The sequence below is a fragment of the Anopheles merus genome, chromosome 3L (assembly GCF_017562075.2).
Source record: "Anopheles merus strain MAF chromosome 3L, AmerM5.1, whole genome shotgun sequence".
In the NCBI taxonomy this organism is placed as follows: domain Eukaryota; kingdom Metazoa; phylum Arthropoda; class Insecta; order Diptera; family Culicidae; genus Anopheles; species Anopheles merus.
In genome coordinates this window covers 19,976,178-19,998,779 of record NC_054085.1, presented here as the reverse complement: position 1 = coordinate 19,998,779, position 22,602 = coordinate 19,976,178, and the positions used below count along the sequence as shown (strand labels likewise).

General features: G+C 42.1%; 6 protein-coding genes across 11 annotated transcripts in view; 2 read left to right on the top strand and 4 right to left on the bottom strand.

Moving 5' to 3' along the window:
• The window catches only part of LOC121599790, a 38,479-nt gene extending 31,373 nt beyond the window's left edge, over positions 1-7,106 (top strand). For 3 of the 5 annotated variants that reach the window (XM_041927861.1, XM_041927860.1, XM_041927859.1), the window contains 3 exons: positions 5,306-5,623; positions 5,695-5,798; positions 5,864-7,106. In XM_041927861.1, coding sequence (XP_041783795.1) covers positions 5,449-5,623; positions 5,695-5,798; positions 5,864-6,355 — 771 coding nt within the window. In that variant the 5' untranslated portion in view covers positions 5,306-5,448 and the 3' untranslated portion in view covers positions 6,356-7,106. Of the gene's footprint in view, positions 1-4,930; positions 5,231-5,305; positions 5,624-5,694; positions 5,799-5,863 lie in introns of those variants that run through there. The other 2 variants (XM_041927858.1, XM_041927857.1) reach the window with 2 other exon arrangements.
• Positions 783-3,158, bottom strand: LOC121599792. Its single transcript, XM_041927862.1, has one exon. It carries the CDS (start codon positions 2,703-2,705, stop codon positions 1,920-1,922), a length of 786 nt encoding a protein of 261 aa, XP_041783796.1. The 5' UTR covers positions 2,706-3,158; the 3' UTR covers positions 783-1,919.
• Positions 7,107-7,273: 167 nt separating the features above from the next.
• On the bottom strand, positions 7,274-8,828 carry LOC121599123 (GDP-fucose protein O-fucosyltransferase 1). Its single transcript, XM_041926663.1, has 2 exons — positions 8,606-8,828; positions 7,274-8,534 (listed from the first exon to the last, which is right to left on the bottom strand). Exons 1-2 carry the CDS (start codon positions 8,700-8,702, stop codon positions 7,432-7,434), a joined length of 1,200 nt encoding a protein of 399 aa, XP_041782597.1. The 5' UTR covers positions 8,703-8,828; the 3' UTR covers positions 7,274-7,431.
• A 1,599-nt stretch (positions 8,829-10,427) lies between these two features.
• On the bottom strand, positions 10,428-14,283 carry LOC121599627 (golgin subfamily A member 2). The gene is made up of 4 exons (XM_041927582.1): positions 14,165-14,283; positions 12,291-13,877; positions 11,974-12,213; positions 10,428-11,896 (listed from the first exon to the last, which is right to left on the bottom strand). The coding sequence occupies exons 1-4, from the start codon at positions 14,204-14,206 to the stop codon at positions 10,700-10,702; spliced, it is 3,066 nt and encodes a 1,021-aa protein (XP_041783516.1). The 5' UTR covers positions 14,207-14,283; the 3' UTR covers positions 10,428-10,699.
• A 1,915-nt stretch (positions 14,284-16,198) lies between these two features.
• LOC121600420 lies at positions 16,199-19,440 on the top strand. 2 transcript variants are annotated; one of them, XM_041928985.1, is made up of 3 exons: positions 16,199-16,314; positions 17,290-17,398; positions 17,460-19,440. In XM_041928985.1, exon 3 carries the CDS (start codon positions 17,465-17,467, stop codon positions 18,767-18,769), a length of 1,305 nt encoding a protein of 434 aa, XP_041784919.1. In that variant the 5' UTR covers positions 16,199-16,314; positions 17,290-17,398; positions 17,460-17,464; the 3' UTR covers positions 18,770-19,440. The 2 variants fall into 2 exon arrangements, with proteins under 2 accessions (XP_041784919.1, XP_041784918.1); XM_041928984.1 differs by lacking the exon at positions 16,199-16,314 and adding an exon at positions 16,425-16,567.
• On the bottom strand, positions 16,368-21,280 carry LOC121599021. Its single transcript, XM_041926491.1, has 5 exons — positions 21,089-21,280; positions 20,620-21,017; positions 20,253-20,566; positions 19,907-20,191; positions 16,368-16,435 (listed from the first exon to the last, which is right to left on the bottom strand). The coding sequence occupies exons 1-5, from the start codon at positions 21,221-21,223 to the stop codon at positions 16,368-16,370; spliced, it is 1,200 nt and encodes a 399-aa protein (XP_041782425.1). The 5' UTR covers positions 21,224-21,280.
• Positions 21,281-22,602: the final 1,322 nt, after the last annotated feature.

Sequence of the window (22,602 nt, the reverse complement as noted above, 5' to 3'; positions counted from 1 at the left end):
CTTAGTGCTGCTGGGTGGTGCTTTTATGTTTGTTATTGCAAAGATCGACATCAAGCGGAGTTGGCGGAGTTGCTACACCGTGGCTGCGGCTCCGGACTGAGCGCAGTGCTAAAAATAATTATCATTAAATCGAGACCTTTATGGAGGCGTACCGGGTAGTGATTGGTGCCATTTATGATTCACTTGCCTTGGGTTGTGATTCATACGCACCACGCACGCACCGGATTTTGTTTCGCACTTCTCATGCTCAGCCCCCATGGTGGTGATATATTTATACGTACTTATTTTTGGAAATGATTCAAACGTTGATTGTCTATCGTGCTTGCATTCTTGCGGTCATTCGTTTCATGCAATTCTTATTTAAATTTTTATTATTTTTTCTGTAATGAAACATATTACAGCGTTTGGTGTTTTGCTCACACTTAGGCCTTGAACAGGTTGAATTATATGTTTATCAAGTGTTTCAATTAATTTTATTACTTTATTTATATTTTCTAGCTATTCTACCTAGTAAATCTTGGAAATTAAAGTATTGAAAAATTGTTTTAAAAGTAAAAAGGCAGAAATTATACCTTTATTATATTAAATTAACCCACTACACACAGAAAGTATGTATTTTTATGCAGTTATCTAAAGTGGTTTTAAAAGGCCTTTAATAAACTTTTAATCAAAACGGAGTAATTTATTCACTATTGAAATATAGCATTTACAGGGTTTCCCACGATTTATTGGTCAGTTCCCATGATTTTTGAGTGCGTTCCCACGATTTTTTGATCGGTTCCCATAGATTTTTGGTTCCTTCCCATAACTTATTGGTATTTTCCGATTGGATATCAATACAATTGGACCAAAAAATTCCGGGAAACGGCCGGAGAAGAAATATGGGAACCCACCAAAATTTGATGGGAACCTACCAATAAATCGTGCAAACCCTGTATCGACTAAAAAATAATTATTATATTCATATGAAAAATTTACTGATTTGTTAGTGAAAAAAAAAAAATTCAAAAATGAATTAATTTTTCATCCTGAATTAAACAAGAGTACAGCGGGGAACGGTTAAGGGGGAAAAATTAAGATAAAAAAATAATGTTTTTGAATAGAGCTAGTTTTTAACTTAAATCATTCAAATAGCTGCCAAAAAACATTGTTTAGATTTTTTGTATTTAAAATTTAAGTATTTTGGTCATTTTTTGTTAATGGAAAAACTCCCTTAGATAAACTTCTACAGATTGAGTAGACTAAAGCTTCCAGAACTTGTTATGACTCGATTATTATCGATTATCGATTACACGTGACTGATTAATGGGACACAATATTGTTCACTAGTATTTAGAACGAGTCTTAAATATGAACATTTTGCTAAAAAAAGTCTTAAAATGAAATTGAAATAATCATACAAAGATAACACAAATAAGCAGTACATGTCAGTCAATTCCGGTCATCTGAAATGTTGAAAATATTTTCATCTTCACGGACTTCTCTTCTAATTGCCAGTCCTTCTTCTACAGCTATAAAAAGCCTATAATGGTTTTCTTCTACCTTCTATTCATTCATCTCCCTTCTATTCTCTTTCTTCTATTCATTTAGTATAAATGTGATTTTTAACATTTATAACTAATAACAGGCATTAAATTGGGGACACTTTATAAAGAAATAACTGGTGTTTTAGCTCCAAAACACATACAAAATCGTAGTTGGCCTGAATTGGGTGAACACGCACTGTGCATCTTATATAAGCCAGACAGTGTGGGGTAAGATTAGTACTAGTTTAAACAATATAGTGCTTGATAAGATTTGCTACTGACTTACAAATCGTTCGATATCGAATATCCACCCAAACGCGAGAAATTCGACCCGAGCGCCCGGGTAATGCATTTCGATCAATCATTCCTAGCGAATGTTCTGTGCTGCTGCTCCTACGAATCATCCTCTTCGTTGTCGTACTCAATGTTTTGTTTGGTAAGGTCGGTGGGCGCTAAAATTCTCGCACGTTTCTTCCTCCGCCTCGAAGGTGAACTGCTCGACTGTGTGGTAGGAATCGACAGTCTAGCCTTGCTCTTTGCCGAACCATCCATACCGGTCTCTTCAATGTCCAGCGTTTTCATCAGCCTACCACGATGAACGCTACTTTCCAAAAGGTTCTCTATTCGGATGGACTGTTTGGGCAGCTTCATGGGAAACTCGTGCCGGAACGTTTGCTCATCGAACGGGACCGTCTGGACGCTGGTCCTGTTTAGCCGAGCCCCTTCCGCCTGGTACTGGGCAATTTCTACATCCTTGCGTTTCAGCTCTTCCGCGAGGGCTCGTATTTGTGCGTACTGCAAAAGCACCGTCCGCCACAGCGGTTTGATGTAGTGACAGGAAATTTCTTGCGCCCGTGCGGGCACGAGAAAGAACTGAAACGTGATTGGGTAATTTTCCAGATAGTATTTTGCGGTAAAGTGGACACCCGCTTCGGCAATGGTTGCGCTGTAGATGCCACTGCAACCGGCCTCAAGAAGGGTCTGATCGATCAGTGCCTCCGTACAGTCCATGGTTGGGTTTCGTTCTTTCTGGCGCTTGATCAGCGTTGGCACGGGCAGCTCTTCCATCCACAGTCCCTCCATATCAAACACAACGCACTTGATGCGGTCGAAATCCTTGCTAAAGTCGACACCATAAAACCCTTTGCGGTGCAGCGTAAGTTCACAAAAGTCCGTCATCTTCTTCAAGGCAGCACACAAGTAGAATTAGCCGTAGCGACAACTGTCTCTAATATGTTTATCGATCACACACACAAAGCTCACTAAACATCACAGATTTAGATACTGATTTTGTAAAAGAAGTTTACCGGTATTTTCTTGTGTTGTTTATAGCGGCAAAAACTGCCAAAACAGATGATGCCAGCGGTTTGTTTACTAGATCAGCTGAGCCGGTTGACAGCTGAATAAAGCTTCCCCAATTAACAAATTTTGTAAAACTGTTTGTATACAAACCCAACAAACCAACTGCAGGCAACCGACCAGAAAAATTCGAACAGTTTGTGAGCATTACATATCTCCACAACTCGAAGTGTCGAACGTACGAAAAGTAGCACGAAAATTAGGCCTATTATAAAACAGTCAGAACTTTCGGCGGAAGGAAAGTGTTACAAAGAATGTACAGCAATTATCCGCAGTACGCGATACTCGATATACGCGAATTCGCAGTACGCGATTCCTCTAAATTTGACAGCTCCATGTGTTTTTCGCAAATATTTTAATTTTTTGATATATGTTATGCTCTTTTTGAATTTCTTTAATGTTCTTAATGCATTTTGGATTAAATTTGTGCAAAAGATACCTATTGTATAACAAAAAACTTTAATACAAAACTCTGAGGCGATATATTTCAACCCTCGAACCGGTAGTGTAAACTATTTTTCCATAGGAATCCGCTATACGCGAAAACTCGAGATACGCTATTGCGCTCGGTCCCGTACGATAGCGTATATCGGATAATGACTGTATATAAAATGCTATGCATTAAAGAAATTGTAATTTTTTTATCTTACATCCAATAAGTAATGCTGTGAAACTACAGACAGTATTCAATAGTAGAACGCTTTTTAAATGGCATGCTTTTGAGTTGAACGCTCGATAGTTGGCTGACAGTTCAATAAAAAAGCTTGCGTTTGTATGGAAAAGCTGGTTTTTAAAAAAAATCACAAAAATTTCATGGCTTGCCGAGAAAAAAATCAGATTTTTTTGTTTGTATGGAAAAACGTGTCAACTGAAAAGCACGTATTCAATAGTTGGCAGGGAATTGAAGTTCAACCAGTGAGGTCGTACTATATTCTACGAACAAAATCAACATACATTCTCGTTTTGTATGTGTTGGTGGTCAGTTGAAGTGGTCAATTTCAGTTAACTCTCTCTCTCTCTCATTTTTAAGCCACAATTTTAAGGACTGTCGGGTTACAAGTGTTTTTTTTATAACAGAACGAATTGCAGTAAAGTTATTAAAATAGATATTATTCAACTAAAGGATGATAGCTCAAGTTTTATAAGCATCTTGAACGTTTGGAGTACATAAGATCAAAACTCTCTATCTGAACAGAACCCTCCCAAGTGCCACAAAAAAAACTAAATGACTGCTAAACGGGGTTTAAATGACTCCAGCCTAAAAAATTCTAAAACACTCCTTTTAGCAGGCGAGCTGGAGCATTTTGAAAATAGAAAAAGGCTCGTCGCGCCATCTCTTGGTGGGCGGATAGCTAGCCTGTGGAGTTGAATACTATACTCCAATTTAAATGTATGAGTACAGAATCAAGTGAACTGAATCCGTTTATATGGTCACATGACCATTAATATTTATTTTTGCTCGGAATTATAGAAAGCTATTACAGGGTGTTCCAAGTTAATTTCGAATGTGCACATAATAATTCACCACCTCAAGTATTGCCATCATAACTGCAAGAACACATCACAAAGATCTGCCAAACTCGATCCAGCTTAAGTTGTGTTGAAAATTATGATGAAGAAATTTTAAAAAATATGATGATGGAAAGGATATATCAGATTGATGTGGATTAACATCTTGCACGAGGTGAATAACAACGTTTACATTCGAAAATGATTTGGAAAACCCTGTAAGTCTTTAAGTTAAAGGTAGACAAAACAAAGGATAGCAATAGAACGATGAGTAAAAAGCGGCATCCATTTAGCAATCCAGTAAACCTTCAAAACATTAGATTTTTTGTATGGACATTTAATTTGAATTAAGCTTAATCTGTGACGCTTCGGATCGATACTCGACCTCTCTCACATTAGTTTTTCAAACTTCATGTTTGCATAATAAAAAATATTTAAAATGTGGAATGAATTTTGTTTTTCATTAAGACATTGTGCCTTGACAATGTTTTTTTTTTTTCAAATATCCCCCTCAGCACAACATCTAACCGTTGCGTTGAACTGTCATTTATCAACTGCACGAATCATTTATCCGTATAAATTTCATTCCACTTTAGTAAAAACACGACAAACCCCAATTTTCCCCAGACACTATCGAAACTGCTCGAATTTAACCATGGCCCATCATGCAGAAGGAATAAAATCAAGCAGCTTCCTTCTTGCAACGCCTGGTGTGGATGCTCCCTTATTATCAACTTGGCGCCTTTTTGTACTAGTTTTTCGGAGCCGCTTGAGACACGAGCACGTTGTAGATTGCATTGGTATTAAAATGAAAACAGAGGAAGGAATAGCGAGTCGTACGAATTCTATCATTCCACGTAGTTGATGTATCCTGTTTTAGTATTCATTGGTTTACTTTCTAATTCTTTTAGGATTGAAGAAAGTGGGCAGGCCCAGAAAATCGACACTCTCTTTAAGCATCGATTATGAGCAGGAAGAAAAGAGCGATAAAAAAATTAGGCGCTTTCATAAGAACGTCTTAACGAAAGATACCATTTTAAAATTCATCGCCGTTATGGAGCGCACTCCCTGCCTGTGGAATCCGAATGATCCGGCATACAAAAAGAAGCAAGAGCGCAAGTCTGAAGTATGGCGCGAAGTGTCGAAGAAGGTTGGAGTGTCCGCTGCTAAGCTGCGGAGCAAGTGGGCAGCCCTAAAATCCACGTACCGTGCCCACCGCACTAAGTTTGGTAATGAGATTGAAAATGGCACAGGAAGAGTGTCCCTGGAGTGCTAATAATCGTTCTTTTTTTAATGCCAGACAAGCAAATACCATTCGCATGGTACGCGTACGATGCGATGAGCTTCCTCGAAGGGTTACTCGATAAGAAGCCATCGCCTGCTTTTGTTGCTGTGGATGCAAAAGTAACGGGATCACTCTCATCAACCGGTATCGTATTATGGACAGTATACTAATGCTGTTTTGTTAGTTGCAGGATCATGCATCTGAATTGAACGATGAAACGAAATCCGAGGAAGTGCATGGTGAAGAGGACGACTACGGCAGCAAATACATAATCGAAGAGATAGTAGAGCAGGCTGCAGTGCAACAGGAAACACAGGACAAAGGAATGCATATAGAAAGTACAGCAACGTCCAGCAGCAGCAGCAGCAGCAGCAGCACCAGCAGTAGTAGTAGCAGTAGTAGTAGCAGCACAGCAACAACGCCCCTCATCGTTCAAGCTGTTCAGGGGCAGGTGGACCGGTCGTGCTGGCCGCAGCCGGACCGGTGTAAGCTCTTCAGTCAGTGCGTCAGTATGCGGATGGTAAACTTCTCGCTGCAGCAGCAAAGCTTCGCCGAAAAGATGATCAACGATATACTGTACGAGGGCGAGCAGGGCCGTCTTACGGCGGAGCACGTGTACAGTGTGGAGCTGGAGATGCAACGGTTGCGCAGTGCGATGTGGTTTCAAAGTGCGTGAATGAGGGAGCTCGCGGAAGACGCTGTATGCTTCAAGACATAGCATCGTACCATTAGAACTAATCATCAGGAAGATGTGTGTGTGTGTGTGCTTTGCCATATGTGAATGAACTCTGCCAAAGGAACTTAATATAAGAGAAAAAAATCGGATTTCTGTATATCGCTTATTTATTTTTAAAGATACGCTACGACATCTTCCAGTCTACGCCGGTTTAGTGAATCCGACAATGTTTAAATTCGATGTATTTACCGTTTTCCCACATTTTTTAGTAGTTGATCACGATCACAATAACAGAACTTAGGGAACAGAAAATAAATTGAAAAGGTAAATTGATGTTGGATCCCAGCACATGTGGGAAAAAGCAAACAATAGGAAACAACACTCATAAACGTAAAGTGAGATACAAGGGCTGCATTTTGTGGAACTTGAGCAAAAAACATGAGAAAGAGAGTAAAACAAAGGACCAAAAAAGTTCGAAAAAACATTCTGTAAAAAAGACATTACAATAACAACAACAATAAAAACAACAAGAGGTAAAAGTAACAAAAACAAAGATAGACCTTTCCTCATTTTGATCGAAAAAATAAAATGAAACTAGCACATTGGGAAGAATGCACGAAGTCCAAAACGGGTAACAAATGCAGAAACACGAATTTTACATGTAAGAAATATGAAGGAAACAGAAATATTACAAATTTCTTACAAAATTTGCAAAGAAAAATAAAAAAGGAAGAAACAAAACAAACTAATAGAGAACAATATAAAAATATAAAAAGATAAATCAGGAAAAAGGAGAAGTAAACATAAAAAAGAAGGAAAGATTTAGTGTTAAACAAAACAAAATCTTAAACCCAATCAAAGATAAACCAAAAATTAAAAAGAGATTGACATAAAATGTCATTTATTAAGACTAAAATCGATTGAAAGTTATCACACTCATCAATAGCATGATTTATGTGCTGTTTGTAATACAATTTATTTCTCTACTCAGATCGATTCCTTAATACAAGAAAATTGTGTGGCAAACGGTCAACTACCTGACCCATTCCCAGTCGTTTCCCCCGGCTGCCCATGGCTTACAGTTCTTCGTGCTGGGGCGAGCTGCCGCCTCCCTTCACCTTCGCACCCGGTTTCTCCGGCGGGAAGGCCCAAAACGAGGACGGAAATCCGTTCGCGTCACGCTCGCGCTTCACGAACGCCGAATAGGACGAGATGCAGTTCCCGATGAAGTGGTTCGCGCGCCCCAGTATCGCCAAATCCAGATGCGGATTACCGTCCGGATGGCGCACCACCGTCACGTCCATGCGCTTCAGCGCATCGTTCAGTTCGCCCAGCATATGGTTGCTGTCGGAGGCAACAAACACCGCCCGGATGGGATTGTCCGGCGCCGCTTCCCGGTGCAGCTTAATTTGACGCTTGAGCTGCCGGATGATCGTATCCCTGCCCGGCATACACAGCTCCGCAGTCAGCTGGCCGTGCTCGTTCCGGTAGCCCAAACACTGCGGCGAGGAGAACAGGTTCGAGCTTTCCTTCACGTGTTCGCAGGCCCGCACCCAATCGATGCCGTTCCGCAGATGCACCCCGATAAAAGCGCCGCGGGGCAGCGAGTCGCGGATGAACTGTTTCGCCCCGGTTTCGTACTTCACCGACCAGCGAAGATAGCGATGGAGTAGGAGATTTTCCTGCTGCACGGGAAAGGCGGCCGGTGCACCGGTAAACGCCAGGACGGGCCATTTAGCGCCCGGATAGCGTTCGCTCCACCGCCGTGCCATGCTGTCCCCGTGGTGGATGTCGTAGTTGAGCTTCGGGCCGAAAAACTCCGACCCAGCGAACTCGACCTCGAACGTGTCCCAGAACGGTCCGAACGGGTTGCCACTCTTGGCGTTACAGCCGTGCCCGGTACTCCCATCCAGTCCCATGCGCTCGGTGTAGCAGAACGAGATGCGCTCGGCCGGTGGCCACAGCGAGGGAGCAAGAGTTTTCATAAAGTTTTCCATCGTTATGACACGATGGAAGGCTTGCAGCGGCCCCACCTGGAAGTATGTATCAAACGGGACCTGGATGGAGCGCACCTCGCCCTTGCGATACTCGACCCAGGGCGGCAGGACGAGCGTTCGGTTGAGGGCTTTCGCAAACCCGAACGAACCGAGAAAGTGGTCCGCCTGGTTGCCGAAACGACCTGGAAGATGGAAGAGGAAATTTAGGCCTCATAAAAGGGGGCGTAAAGTAAAGGGATCAAGCCTTGCTTACCCATGCACGGACAGTACATGATGTAGCCATGCTCGTCAACCGTAATCGAGTGGGCGAAAGTAAGGAAAGCCAGCAAAAGTCCCACCAAACGATACATTTTGCTAAACTCGCTCTTTTTCTGCCAGTAACTTCATGAATTTCGCCATAAACTGTGCACCACCGAAGCTTGTGTGTTCTTCCCTCTTTTTTCTCTTTCTGTTGTATTCTTGCGTTGTTTACAACAAAACCGGTAACAACAAAAGATTCGGTTGTCAAGCAAACGAAAGACAAATGACAGTTGACACAGAGCGGGCAGAGCTGCCAGATGGAATAGTTTGAAATTTACGTTGCAGTGTTGAACGAGTTTTTGTAAACTAGTTTTACGTGATCTGATTTAGAAGCTCATAACTGAGGACTAATATGACCTTCTCCAGCCACTTTCACGAATACAAATCGAGTATTTTTAAAAACACTTAACGACTCTTTGGAGCGTTCTTTGGAATCCAATAGCAATTTTCAAGGAGTCGTCCGGTGGTCCTCTATGAGTTTTGGACCATTTGAGCGGAGTAGGCAGACTATTGATGGGAACAATGAAGCTCCGAATAGCTCCGATTTTTTGTGGAGTCGATTCCGGATTGTAGGTCCACATCAGAATCGGATCCGGAATCAAATTCATTTTCGGTATCTCTATGAAAATAGGAGTTTTGGTCTTATGCAGCTACGATTGTATCGACAGCCGCCAAGAACCTAAATTTTCCTGTAAACGATCCATTCTGACGAAGATTCCGGGACTGATTTTGTTTCCTAATACATCTAATTTCAATTGTACATCTTACTTTGATTCCGGAGTCAAGTGTGATTCCAATTCCGGAGCTGATTGTGATTTCCAATTTCGATTTCGGAGTCGATTCTAACTCGTAAATTGGAGGCAACTCCGGAGTCGGCTCCGGAATTGGAATCAAAATCAGCTCCGGAATTGATGACGAACACGAAATCGGGAAAACACTAATGCAGACGCTCTGGGCGTGTTTGAGCGACGCATCCTCCGGACCATCTTTGGCGGCGTGTTCAAGCAAGCAGTTTGGAGGAGAAGGATGAACCACGAGATTGCTGAGCTATTCGACGAACTGGAGCATCCTGGCGGTGGTGAGGGCTGGCAGGATACGATGGTTGGGGCATGTTATGAGGATGCCGAACTCATGTCCCAGCAAGAAGGTGTTCGACAGCGATCCCCAGGATGGCTTGATGCGCAGGGAAGCACACCGTCTACATGGATGGGATGCTCGGAATAGGAATCGTCCGGAGTCATCCGGAGTCGTCCGGAGTCGTCCGGAGTTGAAGTCATCCGCAGTTGAAGTCGTCCGGAGTAGGAGTCGTCCGGAGTCGGAGTCGTCCGGATTCACCCGTAGCCATCTGGAGTCATTCGGAGTTATTCGGAGTCGTTGGTAATCGTCCAGACGATTCTGAACGACTCCGGATAATACTAGGATAATGCCGAAGTTGGTTTCGAAATTATTGGACTCAGATCGAAGTCGATTTCGGATTTTCGGAACAACTGGATACGTATAAGGGTATCTTGGAAAGCGTTTCTAATCCTGCTAAATTGATGAAGATCCTGTAAAGATTCAACATTTTACTCATGGCTGTGATTGAATGATAGTTTGAAGAATTTAACCCTTGTTGAAGCTGATTTAGGACCTTGTCAAACATGATCCATTGTTGGAACTGTGCAACAGGCAGGTCCACACGTTGAGTACGTTAGCAGATGTGATATCAGTTTCACACACATTTCCTACAACTAATCAAGATCGTAAACCGATCGATCAGTAAGTAAACTAGCAAATATGTAAGCACTACACCAAACCAGGTGCTCTTTACGTGCTATGCTTTGCGTTATGCGTCTATATTTCGATCGTACAAATACACGCTATGCCAGCTAAATATATGGATGTGAGTGTGTGTATATATGCGCGCCAAGAAACGTTTACCACAATAAAATATGCCATAAAGTATCCATTAAAAAACAAACAAGAAACACTATACCACAGCTTTTGTATGGGGAGGGCTTGGGGGGGGGCCTGTCTGCACCTGATCCCCGGTGCCTCGGGCGCCTCTCTAAACCGTCTCGAGCCGTCCGGAACAGCAGGAACAGTGCTGCACCCCGCTGCCGTACGGAATGTTCGCCTCCTTGATGTCGGTCAGCAGCGACAGGATGCGGCCGGCCGTTTCCGTCGGCTTGATGTGCACCTTTGGTAATGGCGGAGAGTGGTGCTGGTGCTCGTGATCGTGATCGTGATCATGATGGTGTTCGTGGTGGTAATCCCCTTCAGCACCGTTCGCACGCACCATCGGTGATGACGGTGTCGATGCACCGCTACTCGGACTAGTAGTGTTGTTCGCTGCGAAACTCGCATCCAGATGACTTAGGCTGCTGCCGTGCAACCCGTCATGGTGCTGCTCCGGTCCACCCTCCTGCTGTTCCTGTACCAGCCGGTGCACGAGATAGTTGAGCTCCTTCAGCTTCAGCTTCATCATTTCCCGATCGTCCGCCAGCTGCTGCAGCTGCAGATCGCGCTCCATGTCCTTCTGCTTGAGCAGCCGGCGCTGCTGCTGGTAGAGCGTGATGTACTCGCCGATCGTTTCCGTTTCGCCCTGCAGCTGCAGCACCAGATGCTCGAGCCGCTGCTTTTCCTCCGTCAGCTCGGCCACCTCCAGCATGGTGCGCTTGAACCGCTGCTGCAGCTTCTCCATCGCCTCGATCGTCGGGATGCTGCTCACGATGGACGACTGGTGATCGAACGCTGCTGCTGTGGTGCCACCGTTTTGGGCGGCCTGTTCCTGCGATCGATCCTGCTGGAAGCGGTTCAGTGCCTTCAGCAGCTCCGCCTTTTCCTCCCGCAGTGTGTCTATTTCCTGCTGCAGCTGGGCACTGTCCGCCGGGTGGGGCTCTGCATTTGCTTGCTCACTGCCACCGTTCGCTACCACGGCACGCGTTTCCGATCCTTCGCGCAGCTGGCGCCGCAGCTCCTCTGCGGTGCGCTTCTGCAGCTCCAGCTCGCGCTGCAGCGTGGCGGCATCGTTCGAGCGGGACTCGTAGTAGCGCAACCGATCGATCTCCTGATTCTGCTGGTAGATTTGCTTGCTCAGCTCGGTGTTTTCGTGCGCCAGCCGTATCATCTCCTCGTCCTTGTAGTGCAGCTTCTCGCGTATGGCACCCAGCTCGGTCTCGAGATTGCCGTAGTTTGCTTTCATCTCCTTCCCCAGGTGCAGCTCCGTCTGCAGCTTATCCGTGAGGTTTAGCTTGTCGTTGCTCTGGGAAAAAATAGGGGAGAGGAAACATTTGATTCAATAAAGCCCGAAAATGGTATACAGGCACAAGCCTCTCTCACAATCTGCACAAACGCTCGCTGCATCTCTTCCAGCTGTGATTTAAGCTCTTGGTTCTGCTGCACGGCACGGGAAGCACCGACCCGACCGCTCTCAATCTCCGCCAGCAGCTTTGCCACGTCCGGTTTGTCTAGCTGCAAGCGTTCCACCGTAAGCTGCAGATCGGCCACTTGCTCTTCGTACTGCTTCAACTGCGTTTCGTAGTCGGTTTTCTGTTTTTCCTCGTTTGAAATGTTTCCATTCTAATATGAGAATAAAATACCGCATTTAGCCAATTATTTGTCCATTATCTCTCTCTCACACACACACACACACTTACCATAAGCTCCTCCTTTTCACGTGCCAATTTGTCGTAACTTTGCCGCAAACCGTCCAGCTCCGCTGTTAGCTGTTCCGCCTGCTCGCGCCACTTCCCATCGCCCTCGCCGGCCAGCCCCTCCTGACCCGCCACGTACACCGACTGCTGCCGCTGCATCTGCTGCTGTATCTGCCGCTCGAGCTCGTTGGCAAAGCGGACGGCCGCCTCCTCGCTCTTCGCCAGCCGATTGTTCTCGTCCGTCAGCTCCTGGATCTTTTCCGCCAGATTGCTGATCTCCTTGTTCAGGTGCAGCACGTAGTTCTGGTACTGCTGGCTGCTCTGGTCCCGCTCCGTGCCGATCTGCTTGATCACGTCCTGCAGATCCTTGATCTGCTGCGCCTTGATCAGGTTTTGCTGCGTTAGCGACTCAATCTTTGCGTTGTAGTCCTGCCCATCGTCCGTGGTGAGCTGGTCGATGCGCACCTTCGCCAGCCCCAGCTCGGACCGTACCTGCTCGAGCGACTGCTGGGCGGCTTGATATTCCTCGTTCCGCACGGTCAGCTTTTGGCGCAGCTCGGCCAAATCGTCCTGCAGCTCGTCGTGCAGCTTGCGGAACCGTTCCGCCTCCCGCTGGTACTCGCCGACCTGGGAGGCTATCGTCTCCTCCAGCCGCTCGTACCGCTGGCCCTGACTCTTCACTTCGGCCAGCTCGCGCTCGAGCCGCTGCACCGCGCCGGTCGAATCCTGCAGCCGACGCTGCAGCTCGTCCGTTTCGGCCGACCGTTCCTGGAGCAGCGATTTACATCGGCCCAGCGAGGCGGTAAGTTCGGCCTTCTCGCCCACCAGCACCCCGACCGCCTGGATCTGCATCTGCAGCTGCTCCTGCAGCGGTCCCATCTCGACGGTGAGCCGCGTGCTGTTCTCCAGCCGCAACCGGTCAATCTCGAGCTTCAGCTCGTCCACCAGCGACTGGTTGTTGCGTAGCCGCAGCCGCAGCTCGTCGTTTTCCAACCGTTCCGCGTTCAGCTGCCGGCCCAGGTCGGCCTTTTCCGACTCCAGCTCGAGTATTGTGTTTTGTGGTCCGAGGTCGGCGTTTGCGTTCGCAATCAGGTTGCCGATTTCGTCTGAAAGCCGGTTAATGTTGTACAGGCTGGCATCGACCGGTAGCGCCGGCGCTGGCTGCGGTGGTTCGGGCTGGCGGACTTCAGCAATCGGTGCCGGTGATGCCGTTTCCGCCAGCTTTGGTTCGACATTCTCGAACAAATCCACCGCACCGGGCTGGTGGGAGAAGGCGAAGGTGTTGGTGGTGCTGCTGCTGTTGCTGCTGTTGTTGCTGAAATAGTTCGCAATCGAAACGGAACCACCGGGTGGCCCATCGACTGTTGTGGAGGGTTTCGGTGCCGTGAGCTCAACGGAGGTGAAGGATGGTTGGGGCGACGGCGACGACGACTGGTGATGGGGATGGTCTGGGTGTGCAGCATCTGTTGTTGCTGTTGTTGTTGTCGCGTACGGTTGACCTATGTCTGGCGGGGTCGGTTCGGTGCAACCTTCCTGCGGCTGGTGCGGATCATGATCCCGGTCCTTCTGCCGTGCCTGGTACTGCTTGAGCTGCAAAATGCACAAACAACAGGGAAGGATTGTGGATGAAGAAAAAACAGTTCCATTTGCCGTTGCCGCCGTACGATGACGTGTCAGATTGTTTGCGTTGCGTTGTGTGTTTGCGTTTCTGTCAGCCACTTGGGGCTGCCGCAGTGCACGGACGTGTCAGCCTCGACTAGGCTTTGGGGACGATAAAGTATCGGAATGTAGCGCATATTAAAGCGTTACTGCACCGTTTCCACACTGTGGAAGGGTTGAGCGGGTGCTTTACGTGCGTTAAATTCGATATTGTTTACCTTTTTCCTTGCAGCAGCGATTTTCTCTGCCTTGTCTGCCATATTTACACACACTTAGTTTTTTTTTTTTGCTTCTTCAATTTGCGAAGTGCTGTCAACTCGTTCTGACACAGCTGCAATTGGATTGGTGTATGCGAAGGTTAGCTCAACAGATGAACGATAGACAGTTTGAAGTTGTGCAACAAAAAGGAATGGTTTAAAATTAGCCATAAACTCGAAATCCATTCTTTTTTTTCATATCATAAAAAATAATTTTGCCTACATTTTCAACATCTTTCAATAATTTTTGGTTAGCAAAAATTAGTGGTGGGTGGTCGGAACCGGACCTACTCGATTCCAATTCGGTGTTTGGAAGCAATTCCGGAGCCATTTTCGATGCTGGAATCAATTCCAATTTTTCCGTAGTTCCGTAGTTGTAACCGGAGCCGATTCAGATTACGGAACCTATAATGATGCCCGAGCCGATTCCGGAGCCAATACCGGAGCCGATTCCGATTCCGATGTCGATTCCATTTTCGGAGCCAGCTCCAATTACGGAGCCAATTCCGATTCCGGAGCCCAAAATCTCAAAACGGTAAAAGTAAGGCTCAGCCCTCTACGTTACGCTAGCGTTACGCGTAACGCCAGTTTACCACAAACCCAAGCAGCATTTTTTTGAAAGCGTGTTTTAACCGTCGTGGATGAGCAAATTGATAGATAATACCCAAATAGCCAGTTCGTACTCTATAGCTGATTTAGGGCTGTTTAACGAAAAATCGTTCCGATGTCGTACTTTGTGGCTGATTAAGAGATAGACGGTACTTTGCGGAACTATGGAGCTTTTTAACAGGGACATGGTACTCTTTGGAACTTTGAGGCTGATTAGCACTATGTGTAGGGTTCACGATGGAACATGAAGGCTTCCCAAGTGCCACAAATCCACTAAACGACCACTAAACGGCTTCTAAACGACTCAAGTTCTCTACCTAAACGGAATATAAAAAGACTTCGTTTAGCAGACGGCAAACGACTCATGCATTCTAAAAATAGCAAAAAAGCTGGTGGCGCCATCTGTTTGTGGGATACCCAGCCTGTGGAGCTTCCTCGCTTGGAGGAGAGCTTTCTCATTTCCTCTGTACTGTTGTATGGTTTCGCATTGAAGTTATGCATCGCTAGAACTAGAACGGCGATACGATTGTTTAAATACTAAACTCCAACGGAAACCACCAGTACTGAAGCAAGTGAGATTTGAGTAATGGTCGTTGGTGTTGATACCCACGTATCTGACCACACGACCATTTATATAGATTTTTGCTCAGAAAGTTAGAAGGCTATATAGGTCATTATAAGATGAAACTTGTCGAAACACATTGCAAGAAAAGGATAGCAATATAATGATGAGTTGTAATACGCCATCTATTGATCAAACCAATGAAGCTGTGAAGCTTTCATTTTTTTCCTATGGATATTCAATTTTCCAGTCGTTTAAGCTTAATCTGTGGCGCTTGGGTTGTTAAGAAAGCGTACCGAACTTGGTGGAACTTTATAGCTTTTTAATGCATGACATCGGTACAAAGTGGCTCTTGTCAAAGTGTCAAAGACGGACGCCGTCAATCATCTCATTGCTGCTGCACAAGTTAGATTAGTTAATTGAAGAAGGAATACCCAAGTGCCACAAATCCACTAAACGACCACCAAACGGCTTCTAAACGACTCAAGCTCTCAGCCTAAACGGAATATAAAAAGACATCGTTTAGCAGACGGCAAACGACTCAAAAAAATTGGTGGTGGCCACCTGTTGGGAACCTACGATATTACAAGAAACTTACAAAGTTCAAAGCTTCAAGCGATTAAAGTTTTCAACGTTCAAAGCTTTCGAAGCTTAAAGCTTACAAGGTTTGAAACATTCAACGGTTAAAGTTTTCACTACCACATATTCGCTTTTCTTTTCTCTTATTCTAGTATCAGTGGTTGTACGAATTGCTGCTTGAACATAAAAAACATGTGTTGGTGAGTGATCGTACTTTTCTGCTCTGATATTCAAGTGTATGTGCTACTGTTCCGTTTGCTTCCTCCTTGTCACTTGTCCACTCGCTGTAGGCAATCCATTGATTGCTCTTTCGCAGGAATCGAGGCGGCGATAAGCGCTTTTGTTTATCCCACCAAGCCAGGTATGCTATCCGCTACAACTGTTCTCCCCCCACCCCCTACACGTCACCAGGCACTAGTGTTTCTCGGCTGAAGCTTGCCGGTGATGTGCGCGTTGAAGAGCTACGTAGTTTGCTGTTGAATCTGAAAGTGGATGGAAGAGAAATTGTTGAGTGATAACAAATCTTATAGTTGTGTTCTGTGGTTTTGATCTAAGTGATACTGTTCACCAACCTGCACCTTAACAACCTACTTTGTGGGGCTGATTGAAACCCGGTATGCTATGAGTACACAAAATAGTGCGATACAAACCGTTTAAGTGTTTCCATATATTTAATATCGTGCGTAAAAGAAATAGATGCATGTTCCAGATCTTGATTCAATGCCCGTGTTCTTTTCATAATCGTGCAAAAGTTGTTACATGTATGTGTGTTTATTCAGAAACAATGTTAGTTGTATTTATATTGGCTTTGCTTTGTGTTGTGTTTTTACCATTATATCGGTGAGAAAGAACCAACTTTACGTGTGAAACATATGTTATTTGCGTGTTAATAATTTAGAAAACTTTTTCACCTCTCCAACAACAACGGTGCACAAACAACAATAAGGCCGAAGCCGTTCCTTCCGAAAAAAAAAACAAAAAAAAAAAAAAACGGTGCCCAAAGATCATTTTGTTGTGTCGGGAAATAGGCAGTCACAATTTGTTTTTTTTTTTATAATCGTTTAAAAGTTATTACATCTAACTGCATTTTAAAGCTCAATGCTATTGCTGTATTTATATTGGCTTTGCTTTGTGTTGTGATTAATTATCTTCATGTGATGGACATGTAAACTTTATTATTATATCGGTGTGAATGAACCAACCTAACGTGTAAAAAATATATTATTTCCGTATTGAGCATTTTAAAATATATTTTCACCTTTTTTGTTTTCAATAGAAACGTCGTAAAATTAATAACTAAGTTTTTTTTAATTTTAATTTTTTTTTGTATTTTCAGACTTCTACATTGCGTGCTTCAACAGCGTTCAATATAGTTTTTTTTATATTTTGATGATCCAGCTTTGTCAGCATAGTGTTTTGTAAGGGGTTACCTGAATCATTGGAAGGTATTTTTATCATCAAATTCAAAGAAACCAAATTAAATTAAACTTTTTTTTGTTGTTGCAGATATTATGCCTTTTTCGATTATAACGACGCATGGCCCAAAAGGCTTTTCTGAACTTACACTAGTGCCAGATGGTTGGATCCAGAGTACCAGTGCTGGGAAAAGTTATGTGTATTGGCCCAAAGGAGACATAGCTAAGCTGATCAAAGTTGAAACAAGTACTCCTTCATCTGGATGGACGAGACAAGCGTGTGTAGTTCAAAAATCAAATATTGTATCTTTAAAACAAGGTATAGCTATACTTAGCGATATGTCAGGAGAATCGAGTGATGATTCTTGTATCATACAATCCGTAAAAACTATGTATAGGCAGCGATTTGGCCAGAGAGCATTAGAAAATGCTAACAAAGTTAACGCCTTGTCTGAAAGTTGTATACAGTTAGAAACAGACACTTTAGCTACAGGTTGCTCACAATTCAAGACAGACACTTTAGCTAAAGGTGGTTCACAGTTAGAGAGAGACATTTTACCTTATGGTTGTGCACAATTAGATACAAATACTTCACCCAAAGGTTGTTCACAGTTAGAGACAGACACTACGAATGAATTCATGGAATCAGCACAGCCGAGTGTTGCACCAGAAACCACTAGAAAGGATTTTCCTTCAGTTCCTTCTCAATTAGAGCAGAATAATAGCTTTTCTCCTACAAATCAGATGGAAAATGCAATCACAAGTTTGATCGCTGTTGTAGGTGGTTTAATTCAACAAATCAGCGACATAAATTCCAACAAACTGATAGGATTAGATAAAATTGATAATTTAACAAAAGTACTAGAGCAGCAGGTCGTACCAACGTTAGGTGGTCTTGTAGAGGAATTTAAAGAGTTAAAAAAAAAAGTTAATTTAAATACGGTACAAATGGATCTGTTCATTAACAGTTTGGAGCAAGAAAACAGAAAAAGAAAAAACCCATCATTTTCAATGGATCCGATCGATAACCATAAAGACTTAAAGGATTTTGACAAAAGTCTTGAGGAAGACGATTTTAAAACATCTGTTATTGATTGGCTTACCCATAACATATGTGAAACAAACAGTAATAATAGAATGTTAGATGCTTTGGATATGTTACTGAATCGTTCATTTTGTACGCAAATTAGTTGGTCAGGACAAGGCAAAGAAAACTCGAAAATACCGATAAAAATGTTTCCTAATTTCTTAGAAGTTTTTAGAGAGATAGGTACAACCCATTTGACTTTGGTAACAGATCAATGCTTGAAAGATTTTTTCATAAAAAAATTAAAGCATAGCCAGGAAAGATGCATGATTCAAGGGTTACGAAAACCTACTTCTCACAACAAAAGATGTTGATGTTAAGAAGTTTTTGAATACATTTATTAATTAATAATAAACAGATTAAAAACTAGGTCGCATTATGTTTCTACAGAATGTGTTTAAAAATAACAGAAACGTGAATTGCCATAAAAAATGAATTCTCGTAAAACCATTTAACTAAGGCTTACTATACGCTCTATATATTAGTTAAATTTGATTCAATTTGACATGTTTGTTTAGTTGTTAACTACATAACTAATTTCTATTCTATAAAAGTGTGTAGTAGCGGAATGAAAAAAAAATTGGATCCATCAGGTTCGACACTATTAATTGCTACTAGCTTACATTTTACATCTTCACATCTGTATTCGGACGCTGAACGAGTAATTTTCTTTATATCACCTTCAAACGCATGCAATATTTGTGAAGAAAATGGACTATCAAATGCATCATAACAATCAAGTAATTTGAAACCCTGAATAACAATTGATCCGTGTTCTTCAGTAGCAGAATGGTACTTCACAATACAATTATCAGTTGTCAAAAACCAAGAATCAGGAAAATAATTTCTCAGTAGACAACCACTTCGTAAATGTAACTGCATGCTACCATTTTTTTGAATTTTAAGGAAAGGAAATTGTACTCTAGTCATATTTATAGGTTTAAAATTCATTAATTCAATTTTTCTATTAGCTATCTGTTGCAAATTTTTGTATCCTGATCTGAGCATATTTTTCATGGAGTGTAAGTCGTTTTCAAATTTAAAGGTTGAAAGGGTAGGCAATTTTCCAAATTTATCTACGTCCTTGTAAATATGTTGTAAATTGTGAACATTGCTGGTCATATACTTTACACCATAAATCTTCTCGAAGTCTAGAACATATTGCTCAAGCATTTCGGCAGCAAGTTTCCAATTTGATTTGTAAATGTTTGACGACAATAATGTTATTGAACAAAATAGAAGCATAAAATGTTCGTATGCGTCTTCTGGTAAATAGTGCTTTAGGATAACAAAGCTTAAATAATGAAAAAAACTACTATATTCTGTGCCTTTCCAATGTCGCAAACAATATAGATCTCGTGTTTTACGATGAATTTCATAAGGTAATTTAACATTTTTTAACCACTTAGAAATTTGTTCAATCGTACCGGAAGCCCACTTTGTGTATTTACCTAAGGTACCATCTCTCCACCCAAACAGTAATTTTCGCATAATACCCAAGTATATCAAATGCAGTACGTCTGCGATAATAACATTCTGTATCATGTCGAAATTATCCAGTAGCAGTAGAGGTGTCAAGATTTTATGATGTGCGGTCTGGGATGCTTCTCTAAATTCCTTGTCTGTTCGGAGAGGAGCGTTAATGCCTCTAAACACAACTGTATTCGAATCGTGGTTAAATACTCCAACACATTTACACTTCAAACACCCATTCTTCGCGTTGAAATAAGCAACACCTAAAGACGTGAATAGTTAATTAGTAAATTTTTACACAATTAAAACAATTTACAATTTTACCTTTTATAAATGCTCTGGCTGGTGAGTCTGCTATTATTGCTCGTATTTTTACTCCTATCTTTCTGGACTTTACAAAAACTCCATTGGCCATTAATGAATTTAGTTCAGTGATTAAGGGTCCTAAAAATTCATCCAGATTTCCTGGCTTTTTGGGGCCACAGAAAATCGCTACAGTCATGACAGGAAAGTCAGGAAGTTCATGTATATTTGCGAGTATTGGCCAAAATTGCGTGGACGAACTCTTATGTAAGGGTAAGCCATCGATAGAAATATTAATAGAAATAGTTTCCACATCAATTTCGTCGTCCCTGAAACTGAAAATTTAATGAGTTGAAAACACCATCAAGACATTTTTTCTGATTCTCACCTGAAATTATTGATGATACACTTCTGCAAACCGTTGTACCAATATTGTCCTCCTTCAATATTTGTAATATTTGTTGCTGTTCTTGGTGTTTTCAAGAGCGTCCTTGGGTCCTTGGGAAATTTTTGCCCAGTCTTTTCCCTAAGAATTTCAAGCATCATTTCTACAGAATGGTGTATCTGATTTGTAGCTAAAGCCCAATATTTAACACATTCATCGAATGCCATCTGTTGAAATATTGAACTACTATTTTCTTCATTACAATTCTCAGTATCAGCAGCATTGATAATATCGCACTCGTCACTGAAGCAAACGCTAGAGCAATCGTGACTTTCATTGAGGAATCCACCACCATCTGAAAGCGCTGCAGCATCATCATCCGAATGTGTATTTTTGGGTACCTAAAACACAAAACATGTTCCAATTTATGAACATTTTTATAAAATTTAAGCATGCAAACATAAGCACTTACAAATTCGCCAAGGCAGTCATTAGATGATGTCGATGAACTAACCACAACATTCGCCAAGTTTCCATTTGTTTTTTGTAATTTATCCCTATGCCTGTATAGCATACCACTTTTTCTAATCCGTTTAGTAAACTCCATTGTATTATATTTCAAAAAATGTTAATAATGTTCAATATGATAATAAACAAATGATGAATACACTTCACAAAAAGAAACACAAGTCTGATTTTATCAAGAATACATCCACTAATAAATGTCCATACGTGTCTGTCACTTGTATATATATGCATATGCAGCTTATCATAAATGATCACGATCTTTGAGCTTTACGTAAGCGAAAAAAAACGCCATCTAGTGATCAAACAACTGAAGCTCTGAAACTTGATTTTTTTTAATATGAAAATGTTGTCATGGAAAAAGTGAAATAACGCCATCTAGTGCATCAACTAATGAAGCTATAGAATTTCATTTTTTTTATATGAACATTTTTTCGTTTGGATCGAGCAAATACGCCATCTAGTGAAATAAACATGGAAGCTCTGAAGCTTGCATTTTTTTTGTATGGACATTCAATTTTCCAGTCGTTTAAGCTTAATCTGTGGCGCTTGGGTATTGAGTGAAGTGATTGTGATTGTACAGTAAATTGTGTGACATTTTGTATAATTCATGAATATTAAGGATTTAAAAATATGCACATGAACACAAACAAAACAAATCCTGTTTATTTCATCGATGACCCTTGCTTGAAAATAAAACACAAAGAAAAATAATCCCCGGCACCGTAGCATAAGGAAGCTGCTTAAGCGCTGTTTGAAAGACTCACCTAGAACTTTGGTGCTGTTTAACTACTGCAAAAGGCGAATTCGAGCAGCGATCTTTAGCGTGCCAAAATGAGCTGCTTAAGCAATTCTGGCTATTTGGGTAATGTCTAATAATCGAAACTTTATGAATGTTCATCATTCGTTCACAAGGTTTGGATTCATTGATAATTCATTTAAAAAAAAATATTTGACCATGATATTAAAATTATAATCAATGTGCAAATTTATTTATTAACCTAATTCATCGCCTTTATAGTAGTGCCTTTCAACTAAATGTAATTATGATTTAAAATGGCCAGAAACGTAGATTTCATAGACAATAAATACATGTCATATATTTAACCTAATTAAATATATTTTACATATTGTTTTATTTTCTACTTTTGGAAATGTTACTCCAGTTTAAGGCTTCAAGAGTTTTTTTAGAACTTTTATTGACTATTTTTCATAAACTATGTATATTACTTGTGATTCAGAATTAAATTTCCTTGATATTGGTTAATCTTAAAACATAAAACTTTTATTTTCATCGCAGTTATAAATATTTTTATTTGAAAAATAGACTCTGGTCGGTCGCATGGATGACAAAACTAGAATAAAAATGTTGCTTGGGAATTTTTCAAGGCATGTAACGCTTCTCCTATGTAACGTAAAGGGCTGAGCCTTACTTTTACCCCCAAAACGATTCCAGAAAAC

Bases quoted from the DNA above. Each gene is read 5' to 3' on its own strand.
- LOC121599021 (XM_041926491.1), bottom strand. From the start codon at position 21,223: ATGGAGTTTACTAAACGGATTAGAAAAAGTGGTATGCTATACAGGCAT. The intron at 21,018-21,088 runs GTAAGTGCTTAT...TTTGTGTTTTAG, and splicing joins ATGACTGCCTTGGCGAATTT to GTACCCAAAAATACACATTC. The intron at 20,192-20,252 runs GTAAAATTGTAA...TCACGTCTTTAG, and splicing joins AGCCAGAGCATTTATAAAAG to GTGTTGCTTATTTCAACGCG.
- LOC121599123 (XM_041926663.1), bottom strand. From the start codon at position 8,702: ATGTATCGTTTGGTGGGACTTTTGCTGGCTTTCCTTACTTTCGCCCAC. The intron at 8,535-8,605 runs GTAAGCAAGGCT...TCCATCTTCCAG, and splicing joins CATGTACTGTCCGTGCATGG to GTCGTTTCGGCAACCAGGCG.
- LOC121599627 (XM_041927582.1), bottom strand. From the start codon at position 14,206: ATGGCAGACAAGGCAGAGAAAATCGCTGCTGCAAGGAAAAAG. The intron at 13,878-14,164 runs GTAAACAATATC...TGCATTTTGCAG, and splicing joins TCGCTGCTGCAAGGAAAAAG to CTCAAGCAGTACCAGGCACG. The intron at 11,897-11,973 runs GTGAGAGAGGCT...ATTTTTTCCCAG, and splicing joins AGCGAGCGTTTGTGCAGATT to AGCAACGACAAGCTAAACCT.
- LOC121600420 (XM_041928985.1), top strand. From the start codon at position 17,465: ATGCCTTTTTCGATTATAACGACGCATGGCCCAAAAGGCTTTTCTGAA.
- LOC121599792 (XM_041927862.1), bottom strand. From the start codon at position 2,705: ATGACGGACTTTTGTGAACTTACGCTGCACCGCAAAGGGTTTTATGGT.